General features: G+C 39.4%; 1 protein-coding gene across 3 annotated transcripts in view; it reads left to right on the plus strand.

The window, feature by feature from the left end:
- The window catches only part of hdac7a (histone deacetylase 7a), a 77,705-nt gene extending 58,355 nt beyond the window's left edge, over positions 1-19,350 (plus strand). For all 3 annotated transcript variants that reach the window (XM_051949652.1, XM_051949653.1, XM_051949654.1), the window contains 12 exons: positions 1,356-1,476; positions 1,603-1,652; positions 2,204-2,311; positions 4,835-4,890; positions 5,829-5,916; positions 6,078-6,197; positions 6,281-6,378; positions 13,939-14,057; positions 14,473-14,606; positions 15,236-15,317; positions 15,932-16,070; positions 16,173-19,350. In XM_051949652.1, the coding sequence (XP_051805612.1) occupies positions 1,356-1,476; positions 1,603-1,652; positions 2,204-2,311; positions 4,835-4,890; positions 5,829-5,916; positions 6,078-6,197; positions 6,281-6,378; positions 13,939-14,057; positions 14,473-14,606; positions 15,236-15,317; positions 15,932-16,070; positions 16,173-16,215 (1,158 nt within the window). In that variant the 3' untranslated portion in view covers positions 16,216-19,350. The remainder of the gene's footprint in view (positions 1-1,355; positions 1,477-1,602; positions 1,653-2,203; positions 2,312-4,834; positions 4,891-5,828; positions 5,917-6,077; positions 6,198-6,280; positions 6,379-13,938; positions 14,058-14,472; positions 14,607-15,235; positions 15,318-15,931; positions 16,071-16,172) is intronic.
- The last annotated feature ends 914 nt before the right edge of the window (positions 19,351-20,264 follow it).

The following is a 20,264-nucleotide window of genomic DNA, read 5'->3' on the forward strand; positions in this document are numbered from 1 at the left end:
GTGCATGTAGTTAAAAACCACTGGGTTTAACTGGGTTAAATCTGACATCTTTTAAAGTAGTGTTTGGTGTAGGGCTACAACTATTGATTATTTTAGTAATTGATTAATCGAATAATCGGACTCCACTCTTGGCATTACAACATCAAAAGTGTAAGTGGCTGCATTTTGCAACAGAAATAACCATTGTGATGGAAAATCGGCAGACATCAGCGGTGAATTGTACACATGTAGTATAATACAGGGGTATTCAACTAAAACTCAAAGCCAAGGGAACCCCACATGTATTTAGTTGGTGATGCAAAAATCACTTAAATATGTTTTTGTATTTGGTCTGTTTAAACTGCTGATATTGCAGCTGATAGAACACATAAGAAAACTGATCAGTTTATTAGTATTATTACAGAGAATATTCAATCAGTAACATTAGTTTCACTTTGATTTGGCCACAAATTAAAGTGATTTCCTTCATTATGAGACAGTGTCAGACCCACATGTGCTTCGATACAATATCATGTCTGAGTATATGAAGTTTTATTGTGCAGCAGTCCGTTAGAAACAATCAGCCGCATTGATCAGTAAAATAAATAGATTACGCACATTTACAGTTTTCTACCAGCATTCCTGTCTTACATAATTTCCAGTAGCAGCTTTTTACCATTATAAATTTCTATGCTCCTCGTTGTTCTCTATTAAAACGACCTGTTTGTGATCGGTTGATCTTGTGCGGAAAATGAGTCAAATGATGCGTTAAACACTCCTGTTTGTGTGACGAGTTTGAAGCAGAAAGTCTGAGTTAAAAAAAAGTCGAAAACCACTTTCATACCTGTTCACTCTGACTGAGGTTTTTAGTTTTTATAGAGCCGATTTACACAAAGAAAGTCTGACGATGTCAAACTGCCTTTGTAGTTCAACCTCTGATGTGCTAAGCACCATAAACTAGAAAATGTGTGCCAGTCAAATTCAAAATCCCCATATAATTTATTGATTATTGGTCCCTATAGGATGAACTCTGGGTCCAGACTCAGATCATGGTCCACCAGTTAGTGACCTGGGGTCTAGTATGTAGTGGATTAAATAAAGCCTCGATTCAGAGAATTTTGCCTCAAGGAATTTTAGTAATCGATTTACACAAATAACTCAAGGAACCGCTTCAGCCTTAGTTTGGTCACAAACTTGCCTGAGGTGCTGCATTGTGGTAACTGAGTGGAGACTCGATGTTTCACAGGTTATTAATATGTGTATGATTTCTCATTCCATATTCCTGGCTCTTCAGGCTATCATAGGCGTATAGTGCTTCCTTTAAGAGACAACCTTGTATATGAGAAAATGAAAACATTCATTTTGTGTCCATACAGAGTATTCGAGGTCGTAAAGCAACTCTGGAGGAGCTGCAGTCGGTCCATACAGAGCGCCATGTGCTGCTCTATGGCACCAACCCGCTCAACAGACTCAAACTGGACAACCGCAAACTGGCTGGTATGTCATAAATATCTCTGGAAATACTATGTGAAATTACCCTTACAAATGGCTGAACTGACAAACAGTGGATGTTCTTTTGAAATGTATAAATTTATAAGAAATTATATGTGTCTGTTTTTTCAGGAATCCTCTCTCAAAGGATGTTTGTGATGCTACCATGTGGGGGCGTAGGGGTAAGAGCAAACTCGCTATTTTTGATCATAATTCTCCAAAGCTCTTAATGAATGGTGCACAATCACTGCGCAGATGAAAGCTGATATTGTTTCAAAGAAAGACGGGACAAAATTACAAGAAGGACAGAAATAAAGACAGGATATTAAAGAGGAAAAGAAAGCTGGCTTGGCCCAACGCTAACGTTTGCCTGACAGTCTGTGTCGAACCATGACAAGTCAGACTAATGAGAACAACATGTCCATGACCGGGGATGAAAGAAATGCCTCGGATTTCATTGTCCGAGCCAGATGGACACTTATGCCAGTTTGTGAACAAACAGAGGAGAGAGAAAACAGAATGGAAAGGAAAATTACTTGCAAATATTGATCGGGTTTCGTAATGGAAGAGTGAAAGTAACCTTGTTACTCCTGAGTCACATCTGTGCAGGAAAGCTTTGAGAGATTCTGTTTTATAGTCGGTCAGGTTTATTTCATCATTGAATAATGTATATTTTCACATTTATGGATAATTTTTTAAAAATTTAATCCATCACTCGTCTTTTGATTGGCAGGTTGATAATGACACCATCTGGAATGAGTCGCACACTTCCACGGCGTCCCGCATGGCAGCAGGCAGCGTTGTTGAGCTATCATTCAGAGTGGCTAAAGGAGAGCTAAAGGTGAGAAACTAAAACTCACAGACCTTCAGCACTAGGTGTGGCACAGTGTCAAAGAGAACCAAGAGCCAATGTCGTGATAAACAACATTTAAACTTGGTGTTGATGGTTTACTGCACATTCATGTATACTACCATTCAAAAGTTTGGGATCACTTAGAAATGTCCTCATTTTTGAAAGAGTAGCATTTTTTTTAATGAAGATAACATTAAATGAATCAGAAATACAGTCTAGACATTGTTAATGTGGTAAATGACATTTCCAGCAACCATCACTCCTGTGTTCTAATGCTACATTGTGTTAGCTAATGGTGTTGAAAGGCTAATTGATGATCAGAAAACCCTTGTGGAATTATGTTAGCACATGAACAAAAGTGTGAGTTTGCATGGAAAACATGAAATTTTCTGGGTGACTCCCTGAACTGTAGTGTATGTCAGCAAGAACAGCAGATAAAGTGCAGGTTACAATACATTTCTAATGATATAATGTACAAGTCAAAGGAAATGCAAATGGAAGTGTATTCACAGAGCTCAGACCTCTGCCAAAGCTGCTGCACTATCTCAGAATGTGATTCAAATCCACACTCAGAGGTAACCCTCTGATCCTCAAAACCATTTGGATGTTTAGCATGTGTTTGTTTAATTTTTATATCACAAGAAAGACACCAGATAAATAAAATCAGGACTCTTTGGCAGCAGCTGCTTGGTACAATGGTGAAGCCATTAGTGACACATGACAAAGATTCAGGGACTTTTACACTGATGTGCAGAATGGAAACAAATGAAAAAAATATAGCTAATAAAATATCTGTAGCATGTAGACTCGCCATTTTTCCAATATTGGTAGCACCTTTGAACACTTAGAAAAATGTTTTATGTGTTGATTCCATTTTTTTTTTCAAAAAAATAAGTACATGAAGAAATTTAAAATTCAGCCCAGTAGTTTGTACATCCTGCTGACATACAGACAGATAAATGACAGTAAAAACATCCTCATATTCTCCACCTTCTTGGTGAAGGTTGCAAAGAACAGCTCTTACACTGAACACACACTACACAGACAGTCATATGTCAGGCGGTGGAAAGGCCTTGTTATTATGGCAGAGACATAAAAATGAAAGTTTGAACATTATCCCCCCAGCATTAAAATGTACTGTTCTCAGGCACTGGATGATGGGCCAGAAATAACTCTAGGAACTCAAAATTGTTTTTGTAATCCTGAAGTTTGTTTCTCCTTTTGGTGTTTTGTTTCTGGAAGTTAACTACCAGGCTCAGGGAGAAACATTAACTTAGAATCCTCACTCTGCCTTCAGGAGCCACTGAGCCAATTCAGAGATGACTGGGTTTCAATTCTTTTCCTTTTCTTTCTCACAGCAGTTAAAAATCTACGATAAACATACAATTGTACCAATCATATGTTTATATTCCTGTCTTTTTCCATTTTTTTGTCGAAAATGAAGAAAGTACTTGGAGCTGGCAAGTTCAGTCTAAAAAAATTTCACCCAACAAAGCAACCCCAAACAAACAGAAACAATTGTGTGAAACAAGAAAGGCAGACAGAGAATGAAAAACAAGAACACATCATTCTAATACTCGGTCCATACTGACCAGTGGTAACACACAACCACTACACTCCACTGCAACCACAGGACAACCACTCCACCAGACTATATATACTGTAGGAATGCATACTATATGTACTACTTTACAAGCCAACATAATAAGCATCCTGAACAGCCTCCATTGTCTCTATAAATGAAATCAGGCATGTGATCTAGTATTTCCATGAAATCTCTGAAGTTACACTTTTAGATTTACAAGATTTTTTTAAGCCAGTAAATGAAAAAAATCTTATATCAGGATGTTAAAGCCATGATTAAAATAAGTCACCTTGAAAGCATATGAATTACAGAGATAAAAGGTTATTAAGGTAAATATTGGAACCCTGCATCTGCAAACCAGGAAACTGCTGCTGTTTCTTTTAGAGACCTGTCAGGTGACTTTTAAATATCAGGATTTGAATTTTGGCAATGTGATTGTTTTTCAGTATGACAGAATTTTTCATATTTACACTACCGTTCTAAAGACTGGGGTCACCAAGTCAATTTCCTGTTTTCCATGAAAACTCGCACTTTAATTCATGTGCTAACATAATCGCACAGGGGTTTTTTTAATTATCAGTTAGCCTTTTAACATCATTAGCTAACACAATGTAGCATTAGAACACAGGAGTGATGGTTCCTGGAAATGTTCCTCTGTACCCCTATGGAGATATTCCATCAAAAATCAACCATTTCCAGCTAGAACAGTCATTTACCACATTAACAATGTCTAGACTGTATTTCTGGTTAATTTATGTTACCTTTTATTGAAAAAAAAAAAACGGCTTTTCTTTCAAAATTGAGGACATTTCTAAGTGACCCCAAACTTTTGAATGGTTGTATTCGTCATGAAACCTTAACGGTACGCTGAAAGCTCATTAAGTCCATGGAAACACTGATTAATGGTTTCATCCTCTTCTACACAGAATGGCTTTGCTGTGGTCAGACCACCGGGACATCATGCAGATCCCTCCAATCCAATGTAAGCGTGTGTGTGTGTGTGTTGCATCTTCTCTGTGAAGGAAATGAATTTATTGATAGACAGTAAATGGATGAAATGAAGATTTATTATTTTTGTTGTCTTTTTGTACAATCCTGTACAACTACTGTATTGTTTCAACATTTGATGTTACCAACTTTTGCCTTGAACATGATACAGGTTCTGTCTTGTACAAATACTGTTGTTCCAAGTATCTTGGAAAACTTGCCACAGTCGTCCTATAGATGTGGGCTGGTTGAGATGAGATCATGGTGGGACCCTGAGCATCTGTTGCAGGAGTCCGAGCCGTTTCTGCCTCTGAAGACAGTGACATCTTTACTTTTTCAATAATGAAGGTGGAAGAATTACAACTAAAAAGTGAAATAAAAAAATCTAGTCACTCGAAGTAGCTTTGGACTGAAATCTTTCAAGAAACACCCCAAACATATTTGTGTTTTCTGAAGTAAAGACCTTTGACTTGAAATCCACTTTGAGTGCTTGGGCCTGGATTTGTTTATTTTTTGTTATAATTCCTCTTAGTTATTCTCTTCCTCAAGCACAGGAACACCAGCCGTTCTCCTGCCTCTTCTTGTCTGTAAAGTTTAAAAGTGGCATGTTTTAAAACAACCTGATCTGACTAACATGCTGCCGAATGAATGTGCATCCCTGATGGTTTTACATGATGAGAAAGAATCTAAACACTTTGCACAGTACTGTAAACTTCAGCTGATCCTCTCATCAAGACCCAGTGTGTACAAACATGGAAACAAACTTTTTAAAAACCCAGCAGACACGACACACAGCCAAAACTCTCTGCACAAGTCAGAGACACTAAGACTTTCCATTATTCCCATGTCTGTACTAATAGAGATATTCATTACTTTTTATTTTCATGTTGACGTCTGTATGTCTCATTCTCTCTCTCTCTCTGTATCGTTTAGGGGTTTCTGTTACTTCAATTCTGTGGCTATAGCTGCCAAGCAGCTCCAACACAAACTCAGCGTCAGCAAGATCCTCATTGTTGACTGGGTAAGACGTCTTGTTAACTCAGGCTAATTCTTCTACTGTTGTTCATACGGATGAGATTCTGACAGCACTCTTACATCCTTCAATCATACCGTTTATACTCAGCAATGACTTTTTACTGTAGTATTACTAATGAATTTATTGATTTATCTCCCAATGGCTAGGATGTTCACCATGGTAATGGCACCCAGGAGGTATTTTACAGTGACCCCAGCGTTCTCTACATCTCACTTCATCGCTATGACGACGGAAACTTCTTCCCTGGCAGTGGGTCGCCAGCTGAGGTGGGTGACATCCAGGACACTTGATACTCTGAGCGCTAAAATCACAAGGATGATATTAATTTGACGTAAACATTTGGGTTTAGGTTGGTTCTGGAGCCGGTGAGGGCTTCAATGTGAATGTGGCATTCACTGGAGGGCTGGAGCCACCCATGGGAGACGCTGAGTACCTCGCTGCATTCAGGTAGGACCAACTCCTGCTCTGTTTCAATGCAAACTTACAAAGATTAGAGGGAGACAGATGAGCAGCAAGTTAAACGGTAGAATAGAGATGCTGTGTGATTCATGTTCTTTTCACATCAAGAATTCAGTGACCCGCTGTACACTGTGAAATTATCTGCAGTCATTGCATGACATTGAATATTTTAGTCTCCACTCACTTTTTATTATCCCCCGCCGGCCGTAGGCACGGAGGGGGTATTGGCGTGGGCACGTCCGTCCGTTCGTACGTCCACATTTCGTTTCCGGAGCATATCTCTGAAACTACTTGAGGGATTTCATTCATATTGCACCCAGGCCATCTCTATATGGTATAGATGTGCCTTTTGGGGTGTATGACCTTGACCTAATTTTTAAGGTCATAGTGAGGCACTTCAAATATTTTTTGGTTTCCGGATCATAGCTCAGAAACTACTTGAGGGATTTTGTTCATATTGCGCACACTAAGCATGTTGGTAATGTAGATGTGCCTTTAGGGGTGTATGACCTTGACGTGACTGTTTTTTTTTTTTTGTTGTAGTGAAGATGTATCATTTTGTAGGTGTATCGTCCAGTATATATTAATATTTCTTGCCCTTAGAGGTACTATATATAAGGCGGGGGATGTTTTAAGCGGAGCGTGTTTATTCTTAAATTTGTTCCACATCTGTATGTCTTGATATTTTGCAGAATTGTAGAGATGCTTTCTCACGTTCTCAGATTCAGTACATAAGAAGCGTTTCCATGCCTGCCAAAGCACAAAGAAATCAAAGTGTAGTGCAAATGAGCGACAGTAAATCATTTTATTTAGATCCCAGCATGATCTGGAAGTTAGTGCAACAAATATTGAAGGCAGATTATTTTTCTGTCTTTAATTCACATCAGGATGTGAAATCTAGTAGGTCAGACCAATAAGTCAAGCTTAATCCTAATCGTTTATCACCACCTGTGTTCCAGTTTTTATTGATCAGGATATTCAGATAATTCCTCTCGTTTCCTTTTCACTAAGCCACATCAAACGCACTGAAGCTGATCAGAGGTTCGGCTTCACATTGCCTCTGACGTACTTCTTGCGTAATTAATAATCCTTGTCATTTGGAAAGCATGTGTCTGGTGCTTCCCGTTTCCAATAACTTCAGATGTTTTACAGTAAATGGTCTCCAGGTCTTGTGTTTGACAGATTGCGGACCGTTACTTCCTGCTGGTGGGTTGGATAATTGTCATTGGTGGGTGTTTAGCACCAATAAAGTTTCAGATGTGTGGGCTTTTTGGTTGTCTGCTGCATCTAACCCTAAGGAAACTGTGGCAACCGCAGGGTTACTGGAAAAGGAGCACAGTGGCAGTGGTAGACTTAAAGAGGGGGGCTGTGCCCATACACATGTATACATGTGTTTGTAGAAAAACACAAGTTCCTCACATACACATTTGAGTGGTGGGACCATAATCTGAAGTCTAATGAAATCACAGGCAGCATAGCAAATGATCTGGCCATGCATTTAGTTCCTGTCATTACTTAGTACCTCCAATAATATGTCACCGCAGTCAACATGAGATTTGTTCACGTAATAACGCTTGTTTTAAAGCCTTTTTTGGAAATGTCTGAAGTGTTGTTAAGGAAACACAGATTCCTTGTTTGTTCCAGAACTGGTTCTTTGTAGCATGACCCTGACCTCTGACCTTTTGTGGAACACAGCCACAGAATGACAGATTTTCCTATGATAGTAATTCAGAGTGGGAGGATGTAGGTGGGGGCCAGCACCCTGTGTTTGTGAGGTGGAACAGATCACCCTTATGGCAGTGACAAGTCCAGTTTTGCCAGCACTTACAATTTACTTGCGACTGAGATTAGATTACTCCTGAGTGGAAGTAAAAGATGTGCTAAAGAACAGAAAATGTGTGGTATTCTTCTTCCTTGTGGTAATAACAGCCCACAAGTTCCTCTTTTTGCATATTTTCTTATTAAAATAATCATGGTAAAAGTAGAAAAACAAAGATTTGGCCCAGATGCTGGTAATGGTGTTAATAGTCTCTGCTCTAGAAGAAAAACATTTAGTGTAGCTCTGAAATGCATAACTTTTGAAGTTTTCTGATCCAGCTGACCCACCCTATCCGTTACTTAAAATCAGTCCACTGAGCACAGTGAACCAGATAATACTGGCTTCAGTGCTTTGTTTTCATGGTGAGAAACCTCCCCAAGGTTGTGGAGGTTCACAGTTTCTGTGTGTATCTTCCAGAGCTTGATATGATGATATCACATAACAAACTTAAAACAGAAAATGTTCAGTGGTAAGAAAAAAAATGATTGAGTTTCTTTTTTTAATTTTCATAATGCCAGTCATATGGTCTTGTATTTAGATCTGGACTTAATGGAAGTTCTCAGCATTTTTCTTTTTGTTTTAATGTGCCTGGAGCCACACATGGCAAGAGTTCCGCACATCCAAAGTTCTCTGATAATTGCCTGCTTAGCTGTAGAAAATAATACTGATCTGAAGATGTGAGGCGAGTTGGCATTCATAGATTCCAAGAAGACTATTGAAACTCAGACATGTACCAGTGTAGGGAGACACAATTTGAGCCAGGTGCAAAGAAGAGAGAAAGAAATGTGGATAGATAGTGAGTTGATGACAACAAACAGAGATGGATGTGAGCATGGTCAGTGTCCCGGACACCTGGGGGTCGGATTGGTCGTACAGTGTCATTGTGTTATCCATCGTCACACACAATATCACAATAATATGCCGGGGCGGCATAGCTCAGTGGGTAGAGTGGCCGTCTCGCAACCGGAGGGTTGTGGTTCGATCCCCCGGCCCTTCGTGCTCATGTCGAGGTGTCCCTGAGCAAGACACCTAACCCCTGATTGCTCCTGGTTAGCGCCTTGCATGACATCCTGCATCAGTGTGTGCTCCCAGGACGCTGTACCGTGGCTGACCCTTGCGAAAATCAGAATTTCCCCTCGTGAGATTAATAAGGGATATAAAAATAGATAAATAAACTTTATGGACTGAAAATATGACTAGTCTTCAACTCATTCCAACGTGTAAGATCAGAAAGAGGAGCTTATAGTATATAGGGAAAAAAGTTAAATATACACTACCACACAAAAGTTTGGTCACCCAGAGATTTTCATGTTTTCCATGAAAACTCACACTTTTATTAATGTGCCAACATATTTGCACATGGGTTCTCTAATCATCAATTAACCTTTCAACACGATTAGCCAACACAATGTAGCATTAGAACACAGGAGTGATGGTTGCTGGAAATGTGTCTCTATACTCCTATATAGATAGTCCATTAAATAGCAACCATTTCCAGCTAGAATAGTCATTTACCACATTAACAATGTCTAGACTGTATTTCTGATTCATTTAATGTTATCTTCAAAAACTGCTTTTCTTTCATAAATATGGACATTTCTAAGTGACCCCAAACTTTTGAACGGTAGTTTACATTTCATGAAGTGAAAATGATATATATTAATATGATCAGTGTATAAATCTGTCTTAGGCCCTCATAGGGAAACATGTTGCCCTAATAAATTGAAAAAAGCATTTTTCCTTTAAAGGAGTCGAAACCTTTAAGACCTCTTCCTTTGTAATTAATAAAACTTCCAAAATGTTGAGGGATCTGCTGTATAGACGCCGCTTAATAGAACGCATTTTGTGGGTTAAAGTTGGAGAGCTTCAGAGGGGGAACTTTGTTGCATTTTCACCTTATCCTTCACTCTCACCACCCCCCTATTTTCCATCACCCAGCCCTCGCCACAACCCGACGCACACACGTTCTCGCCCTCTTCCTGTCCTCCCTTTATTGATCTTTAATAAGCGTCCCGTCCTCTCCTCCACACTCCCTCTTTCCCTCCGTCTTTCCATTAGTTTGTCTGTAGTTACTCTCTCTGGGGGGACCGTGGCAGCTTTAATGGGTCTACAGGGGAGGTGGGAATGGGTTTTGCGGTTGGGTGTGTGTGTGCGCGTGGGGATAAGTAAGGAGTGTGTGCATGCTCACACTTCAAATCCACATTATTATCATAGAATTTCGGCCTGTTATATTGATCGAAATTGTTTGATGAATCAAAACTTTCTGCACCACAGACACTGACGGACAATTATTTACGCTGCGTGTTTGTGTGCGTCTGTATGTGTGTGAAAATGTATGTATGTGCTGTATTTCTCTTTGTGTTGCATAATTGCGTGGATTTGATCATCCTGGGTTGTGTTTTATCTCTGTGTGTCCTCATTTTTGTCTATGAGCTCATGTTGTCCATCTGCATGCAGTCATGACAGCAGTATGTGTTTGGATATGTGCATGTGAGCTTGAATATGTACGTGTGTGTGTGTGTGTGTGTGTGTGTGTGTGTGTGTGTGTGTGTGTGTGTGTGTGTGTGTGTGTGTGTGTGTGTGTGTGTGTGTGTGTGTGTGTGTGTGTGTGTGTGTGTGTGTGTGTGTGTGTGTGTGTGTGTGTGTGTGTGTGTGTGTGTGTGTGTGTAGGGAGGGGGGTCTCCAGAGTCCCCAGGCAGAATAATGAAGGTAAATGGATCCCAGATGGACTGCTTTTCCTCTTTTCTCTGTGTTGTCAATGACGTGAGGAGAGTGACAAGCCTCTAATGGGAAACAGACTCGCACTCTGCGGCTTTGAACTTCGCCGACAGCAGCGAGCCGCAGAGTCAAGCCTCTCTCCACCTCTTGACAGCATCGCTTTCTTCCTGACAACAATAGCAAAATCTTCCACTGTTTGAAGTCCCCAAACAACACAGTGCAGCTACAAGAGCTGACAAAACAATATGACTCTGTGGAGCACACTTGCAGCTTCTCTGGTGGAGAAACAATAGTCATTCGTCAGCTCTGTTTGAGTTGCCGAGTCTGGGATCAGCCAAGCCTTAGTTTCACTTGTCATGCTAATGACTCCTTTAGACTGGATCATTAATATTTGTTATCTGTGGGAGACTGCCTGGTTTGATTGGAAAACAGCTACACTGAATATTCAAGTCAGTCTTCACGAGCGAACTGATGAAACAAATCCATGTTAAAATCTGTCAGCGGCTTATTATTATGTGTTGAATCAGCTGAGATGTGCACGACAGCTGGTTGTGGAAGCAGAATATCAGTGAACACGGTGTTGGAGTTGGCTTCTGTTAGGTTCAGAATTGGCTTTTTTAAATGCGTGTATTCACTTTTGACATTTTTGCTCCAGTTCGATGCAACTGAGCCTCTCACTGATGCTTCCGATATTGCTACACGGTAGATTGTTTTAGAATAGACGCTGTAAAGTGCAGAAGGTAACTGAGACAGTACTCATTTTGCATGGATGATGTACCGGAGTAGTCTGACAGAACACAGTTTACTCCAATTTAAGGATTATTCACAGCAACATGTGCTGAGTAAAATTAACAGGAAACCCTTAAAGAAAGATTTGTTTGCAAAAAGAAAAGCTGCATTACAATATGTTGGCAGCAGACAGAATGATGTTAACCAAAAAAAGGTCCTCTGTCAGGAGTGTATTTGTTGCCACTACAAACGTCAACACAAATAATTTTTCTGACCATTTAACTCAACTCCACAAAGCTCTGTATGATGAGTGCAAAGTCAAATCTGAATGTTATCCAAAGCAAACCACAGTTTTGGATGCTTTATCAGTGTTACACCATAATAGAAAGGTTCCAATTCCAAACAGATTTTTCATTAGATTTTTTTTAAAATATATTTTCACTGAAGATACACTCCATTGCAACATCCCTCTAACCACTCTAGAATTACTAATTATTTCTAAATGGAGTTATTCAAGTCTTATGGTGAAAATTCTGTATTTTTTCAGAAATATAAGCAGTATTCCAGTGATTTTTTTTTTTTCTTCCCAAAATCCTGCAGTCTTTGCCATGGTGGTGACCTCACTCGTTGTTTGGTTTTTGTTGCAGTCGCTCTCAAGAGTCTGCAGCTTTTGTTCACTTAACTTGCCCTCTCTCTGCCATGAGCACTTACAGAATCACTTGCATTATGGTACATGAACTCTTCCTGCCTGTGATGAACGTGGTCTGTGTGTTATTTTACTATTGCTTTTTATGCGACTCCAAAGAAAAAAGTCAAGTTTCCTGTCCTTCTATTCTTTGAGTTGAAGTATATAATTAGGGCTGAAATGGGCACTGTATCAGAAAAAAAAATCTACAATACACATGTAATTTAAATTGTTAGGTTTTGTATGCCTGTGCAGCAGGATGTTTGTGCCATCTTTAATGGGTTATTTGAAAACAATAGGTGCATGTTACGGCCAGGGGATTCACACAAAACTGCGGCAGAATATGTCAAAACCCAGCTGACGTTTCCTTTACATTAGCGGTAAAAAACATAAAATAAAATTGCACACTGACATTATCCTTTAACCCTCTGAACCCCAGAACCCGCTGGTGGGTTTGAAAGGCATGGCCTCAGTTAAAAACACTTATTATCATAGCCAGAAACTGTAATCATCAGATTTTCAACTTTTCAGCGGCCCTTAAACCACTCATCTGTGACATTCAACTTAATCGGAAACGAATTCAAATCAAAGCTTCAATCATATTTGATCAAAGCGACTTTTTTATTGCATGTCTCATTTAAGAATTCCAAAATAATCAACTGTTTTCTCTGACTAAATTCTGTGGAAAAGAAGTGCAGCGTATCCATGACTCGACAGTGACTAATAGTCCTGTGACTAAAATTTGGGAACTTTTCGAACTGTGTTTTTCACAGAGCAGATAGGAGACAAATAAGATAAGATTTTGATCCCACAGTGGGGAAAGTTCACTGTTACAGCAGCTCCAAAAGAAAAAGTATAACGACAGTACGAGAATAAATCAGAACAAACACAGTGCAAAAATTGCAAAGAACATGATATACAGATGATGATTTTTTTATTTTGTATAGAAGACTATATACAAGAGGATGAGGTACCAGTTATTGCACATAAGTTGGTGGAAAGAATGTGTAAGGAGGATAAAAGTGCATGAGTGAACAGTAAAGTTTCTTTGTACAATCTGACAGATACTGGAATAAAGGACCTGCAGAAACTCTCCATTCTTACACTTTGGTGTAAATATGGAAACAAATTAAAATTGTAGCACTTATTTTTTTTCTTTTTTGTTATTTATGGCAGATATCTATAGTATTTAGTCAGCATTTTTTCCTTCCACTTGGAACATATTGTACATGTTGATTCCAATTTTTTTTCATTTTTTGTAAATTAAATAATCAATGAATCTCAGCTTATTTTTTTCTTGGTTTATAATTTATGGCATGATAAATGTTTCAAACTGTGGAAAAAGCACATCTGAGCTCTCTCCACTTCAAGCCATGGTTGTGCTGTTTTCATAATGGTGCAGGACTTTATATTGCAATGAAAAATGAGTCTGCTGTAACAGGAGTTAAAAACGCCCAGCAACTGCTGCTTGGGGTTCAGAGGGTTCGGGAATGTTGCATGTCCACATTAACTAAAAAAATGAACAGGAGAACCTAAAGGAACCATTTCCAGTCCCTTGAAGTTACAGAGAGCTGTGTGTGTTTGTGTGTACCTATAGGTCTGTGGTGATGCCTATTGCCCAGGAGTTCTCCCCGGATGTCGTTCTGGTATCGGCTGGTTTCGATGCCGCTGAGGGAAACCCTGCTCCTCTAGGAGGGTACAAGGTCTCCGCCAAATGTAAGCATGGTTCTCTACCACAGACTGTATGCTGTGTCCTCCAGCCTTTACCTCAAGGTCTTGTTTTTAGCATGAGACACTAATAAGAACTTTACTTTATGGTCCTGTGGGTATTTGGAGATATTAATAGATTATTATAGCTTCTGTCAAGCATGGACCAAAGAGCAGAATTGTGCCTTCTTCCATGCCTCGCTTCATCACTGATGTAACCATAATTATAGTAATTAGTAGTTGGTATGTTGCTGTGGGAGGATCTACGCAGTAAAAATACACGTTTTCATAGAATATTGGAAATCATAGCAAAACTCTTTTTGGTAACTCTTACAGTACTTTCGGTTCGGTGATTGCAGCTCACCTGCCAAGCTTTACTCTGTTTTATGCGTGGTTCCTAATTCAAGTCGACAATTCTGTGCAGGTTTCGGCTTCCTGACCCGCCAGCTGATGTCGCTAGCAGGAGGTCGTGTGGTTTTGGCCCTTGAGGGAGGTCATGACCTCACAGCTATCTGTGATGCATCAGAAGCTTGTGTCAGCACACTCTTGGGCATACAGGTAAGGCATGCTGGGAAACACAGTTATCTTAGTTTTTTTTCAAATCTTTTGTTAAATGAGCAAATGGAGAAACATTTATATTTACATTTTGTTTTGTGGTAGTAAAATTAGTATTTGTGGACTTGTAGTGAACTGCAACACAAGCAGGGCTACACACTATGAGCTATTTAACTTCTGTAATTTTTACTTTTTTCCAACTAAAAATAAAAGAAACTAGAAAAGTGCTCAGAGAGCGCATTCCTCCGCCAAGGCTGCTCAGTCGTATCATTATCGATGGCAGAAATCTTTTAAAAATTTGTGGATCTAAACTATAAGCCACATCACTGAGTTAACGGTGTATAACTGTATCACGTTAACCGTGTATTTAACTGTGTATTATCCAGACTATAACTGCATCACGCATAATTTTTAGTGTTATGCACGTGTACGTTAGGTACGAATACCGAATTGCGTGACTGAAATATGTACCGGACGGCGGGAATAGGTTTCATGAAGTCATCTCTTGCCTTAGCGATAAAGTTGCTCTGAATAAAAATGTAGTTAGTATGTCTCTTAAACAAATATTTTATTCTTGGAAAAAATTCCAACATGAATGCAACTTTCTTTGTGACTGTGTCTCTGTCCTGTAGGACCCACTGCCAGAAGATGTCCTCCTCCAGAAGCCCAATGCTAACGCTGTCCGCTCCCTGCAGACTGTCATCCAGATACAAGGTGAGCAGCAGTTACTTTATACAGTCACTTATCTATCTATCTCTCTATTGCAATGTAACGTGCTGCACCACTGTGGACAGAAGTAAGAGGGAATTCAAAAATGTCATCTTAAATTTATATGACACATAAATCATAAAATGAAAGAAAAATTATTTTGGTTTGTTTTTTACAGAATCTAATCAGAGTAAAAAAATTGTGTATAAATATATATATATATATATATATATATATATATATATTAGCAATTTATTTAAGAAGACATGCAGAGTAAAGTGATTTGATGAAATCATTTAGATCTAGTGAATTTTTCCAAAGTAGTGGCATGTAACAGATTTCCAGTTCACTGGAAAGTCATCAGAAATATAAAAACAAAAACCGCAGTTTTTGTGTTTTTACAGTTTGTGGCTCTGATAAATAGTGTAAATTTGCCAATTAAAAAACCCACTGTATGGTAATGTGGTTCAGAGTGTTGGTCCCATTTTTCATGCTCTTCTTCTTCTCTGCCTTCTTATTACCATTACAATCAACATTATAATGCTAATAATGTGCAGAACAAGATTTAAGTTAGGTTTCTCGTTGCATTTTAACATCAGTAACACGTGTGTGTTTTGCAGGTCAATACTGGCAGAATGTGAAAGCCTCCAGTGGGTCAGTGGGTTTGTCGTACCTGGCTGCTCAGAGTAGAGACTGTGAGGAAACAGATGCTGTCAATGCTTTGGCCTCACTCTCTGTGGGAGTCCTTTCCAACAAGAGGTACGGCACACACATTCAACACACACGAATACAGCCACACAACAACCCCAAACAGCACCTTAATTTAGACACTATCTATCTGTCTTTCCCACTTTCTTGCAGCCTCCCCGATGAGCCAATGGAGCATGACAGCGACTCCATATAGGACGATCTAACCAATCACCTCGCAGAGCTCCCTTTCAGGAGTTGGGCCCCACCCGTAGCCTCGGATCTCCTGCGCTGTCACATGAACATGAAGGGGACGTGTTTGTAATGCCACTGAGCCCCACCCATTCGCCTTCTTCACACACGTGTGCACCCACACAGCAACCACCAACACACAATGCTGAACCTCTACAGACCTGCCGTTATGAGCACCTCAATGCTGGTAACCACTGGGCTGAAGCCAGCAGCACTACCTGCAGCTGAGAAACCTTCTGAAACCTCACCAAAGAGCAATACAAGTTGATTTTGATAGACTTTTCATGTCTCCTGACTGACATCGGACTGTGTGTGTGGGTGTGTGTGTATTAACAGGTCCAGTGCCGAAGCGCTGCGACCACGAACCTTTTAACGGACAGAATTCAGATGTGAAGTTCACCTCTGACTCTTCTTGAAGCACTATGTACCAGCAGCTGTTTTGTTGCCTTAACTTTGCCTTAATGTAAAGACCGACATCAGGTTTCACAAATAGGAGATGTTGGACTTTATATTCTTTTCTCTTCTGCCATGTTGCTTCCCATATCAGAGATGAAGCAAACGCTGACCAAACAGGATGCAAAAAGATGAAAGCAATTCCACATGCGCTTCATGGATACGATGCAAAAATGTCACCAAGAAGAAGTGGCCACGTCATGAAGAAAGAATACAAAAGGAGACACAGAGATTGTCTGCTTTAATGATGTCATTACATGCAGTTTAACCACTAAAAGAAGACAACAAAGAACTCGAGGGAAAGAGAGAAAATGAAGACACAACACGGACCACTGTGGTTTTGTATAAACATAGCAAGGGCGGTTGTCCTTTGTTGTTTTTATTGCACTGTTCATTCCATAATGTGAACCATAAGAAATTCCAAAGCTCTGGGAAAAGAAAACAGTTCCTCTCTGTAGATTATTTAATAGTTTTTTTTTGAAGATTTGGATGAAATGTTTGCTATATTTTCCCACTCTTCGTCTGAGATGTCTTACAAAGTCTCTAAGGACACATATGGGCCGAAATACTGTAGAGTTGTATTTCCTATGAAGTTAATCCGAAAAGTAGGCAAGATTTTCGAAGCAGGATCATTTTTCTCTGCTGTTCAGTGTCTTAGATTCACAAACCTACATACACGTACAACGCAGTGATGAACTATTGATGTACCACTAGTATTGAATACTGTATATTATTGTTTATACTGGAGACTAAAGGAGTGTTCATTCCACCGTGGCACCACTGAGGACCATTGTATTGTTCTATAGTAGCAATACTGTTAATGCACTTAATGGACATCACCCAAAGAAAGCTGCCTTAAAACAGCCTGCATTTGGCAAATGGACTGTATGGAAGCAACACAAGGGACAGGCATGGACACTCTGCTTTTGAAAGACAATGTTTGAACCTGTGGATTTAGGTGAACATCACATATGCAGCCTTTTGTAAACTCTTTGTATATGAGTACAGGTCTGAATGCTTTGTTCCCTGACTAACAGTCTAATTACAGACATTAATGCGTCGTGTTGGGTTCATCATTGGAGAAGAGCTTGACTGTTTTTTCCAGATGAGACTCTTCTCTGTAACTGCTCTTAGTAGCAACTCTTCTTGTTGTACAATCATATCATCGAGACAACTCCGTACTTACATGTCAGTCTGTCATCTAAGCTGGTATTTGTAATAGAGGTCATGTTGATCATCGATTTGCAGAATTTTTTATGCTTTTTTTTGACCGCCCTGCTTACAGGGGCATGTAAGGGCTCTGCATTCCAAAAGTGAAAAATAACAACATTGTGTTTCTTAGTTTGGAGCTTATTGTGTAGCAAAATCAAGCTTGTTAAAGTCTTTTTTCATGTATACTAGGTTTGACCAGTTTAGGCTTTTGATTACTAATGTTTTTAGATTAGAGCTGCAGATAGCTGAGTCTAATTTGTGGTCCATAAAAGACAGTCCTCTATTATTTTAGGCTCTTCAAGCTTCTAAAACTAGACACTAAACTCTCTTTAAACTGAAACTAATGCAATCCTAATTTTGACTCGTGTTGCTCCTTACATGGCTTTCTCTGAAAAAGGTTTCTGTTTTGTTTTCCTTTGAATTTTGTAATCCGTGACTGGATTGTTTGAGCAGCACAATCTAATTTTCAGTTCTTCTTGTCATAGGTTTGTCAAAGAGAGACACATTTTAGTGTTTGTAAGTAAATTTAACTAACTGAAGGAAGTATTATCAGTGCAGCGTTCAGGGAGAAAACTGTACGAGTGTTTGTTTTAATCAGACCCTGGGCATTGTCTGCCCAACAGAAGGCCTCAGAGCTTTTACTTTAAACAAAAGGTAGATACCAAAATGTAAGATTTTGCCATTGCAGAGGTCCCGCTGTTGCTGCAGCACTGTTCCATCACAGTAGGAAGAGTTGCGACATAGTGAATGGAGGACTTGTGTTCTGCAGTGAGTGGTATGTCATTCTTGTCGTGTTGTTCATAGTGTTCTTAACAGCAAGTGACAGCATTTAAACAATGTGCTGTGTGTGTCTTATACAGCATGCCCAGCAGGTGCATGTGGTGTCTATGAAGTTGATGTTGTCTGATGTGTCAATGAATGGAGGCGTGTGAGTGTGAGAGCGTTGGTGATTGCATGTGCGCCAGTACATATGTACACATCTGTCGTGTGTTCTGTGCATGCATTTGCAAGTGTTAAAGTGTTTGTCTGTCCTTCAAATACTGTAAATGACCTCTCCTGTATTATATTCCCGTTGGCTGTTTTTATGTCTTATGTAGAGGCCAGTATTGCCTCAACTCTTAATTCCCTTTATTACTGATGTAATTTCTACCTTCTTCTTAAAGAAAGACACTGTAAATAGAAACTCCAAGACCAAAATACACGTCACACATGTGCCTTGATGCATTCAGTAGTATGTGTATTGGTAACTCATAACTAACTGGACTTACAGTAACTCTGTATCTCTAAACATGACATTGAAATCTTTGTTTCATGCTATTCTTTATTATTTACTTATTTTTCTTTCACTTTTCCTACCATGTGTATGTATAGAAAGATTGTCTATTTTGTACTTTTTGCCTTTTCCTCTTGATTAAAAAATAATTTCCAGTATAAAGCCATTTCTGTTGTGTCATTTTGTCCAAACTTCATAACACACAAGCTTTTTTTGGTTGCATATAATTAATCTGTAAATTAATTCATGGACACACACACACACACACACACACACACACACACACACACACACACACACACACACACACACACACACACACACACACACACACACACACACACACACACACACACACACACACACACACACGGTATATTGACCATCCGTGTCATAATGATAGGTCTGAATGAGATCCATTGAAACTGTTTTGCAAAGATTCAGTATCTAAGGATCTCTGTCTGTCTGTCTGTTTTTTGCATATCTCAACAAAAGTAAATCTGACCTGCCTTAAACTTATCAGAAGTTTAACCACTGACCATGACATCTGTCATTGCTGGGGCTAACATGCTTGTAACATAAACATTTTTTTTCAATTATAGCTCTGGCAGTACAAGGACGGGTCACTTCGCAATATTTATGTGCGAAGACGAAGGGCCAGTCATCATCTTGGCCATTGTAGAAAGCTAATCTACTAGTCCATTCTAGTTGCTTAAGCTTTACCAGCACATACATTAACTGCAATCCTGTTGCAAATTACACAGTAATGCATACACGCTGTACTTAACTGAAAATCTGAAGAAATGGAGCCAAAAACAAAGCGAATAAACGTTTTCTTTGTGTTGGGTGAACACTAGGTATAGTGAGCTTTGATTTTGAAGTGACACCATTTCTGTTATTTACATATTGTTTGTGGAGTTGTGCTTAGTCATGCCTACACATCACAGTTATCTTTCCCAGCCACAGCGCTCTGACGTAAGTGTGGCACTGATCTCACTGATCTCTGATGTGAGATCTTTACAGTGATCAGTGAACATCACCTGCCTCCCTGATAAACTTGGACCCACAGAACAAGC

Source organism: Acanthochromis polyacanthus, chromosome 6, assembly GCF_021347895.1.
Source record: "Acanthochromis polyacanthus isolate Apoly-LR-REF ecotype Palm Island chromosome 6, KAUST_Apoly_ChrSc, whole genome shotgun sequence".
Classification (NCBI taxonomy): Eukaryota; Metazoa; Chordata; class Actinopteri; family Pomacentridae; genus Acanthochromis; species Acanthochromis polyacanthus.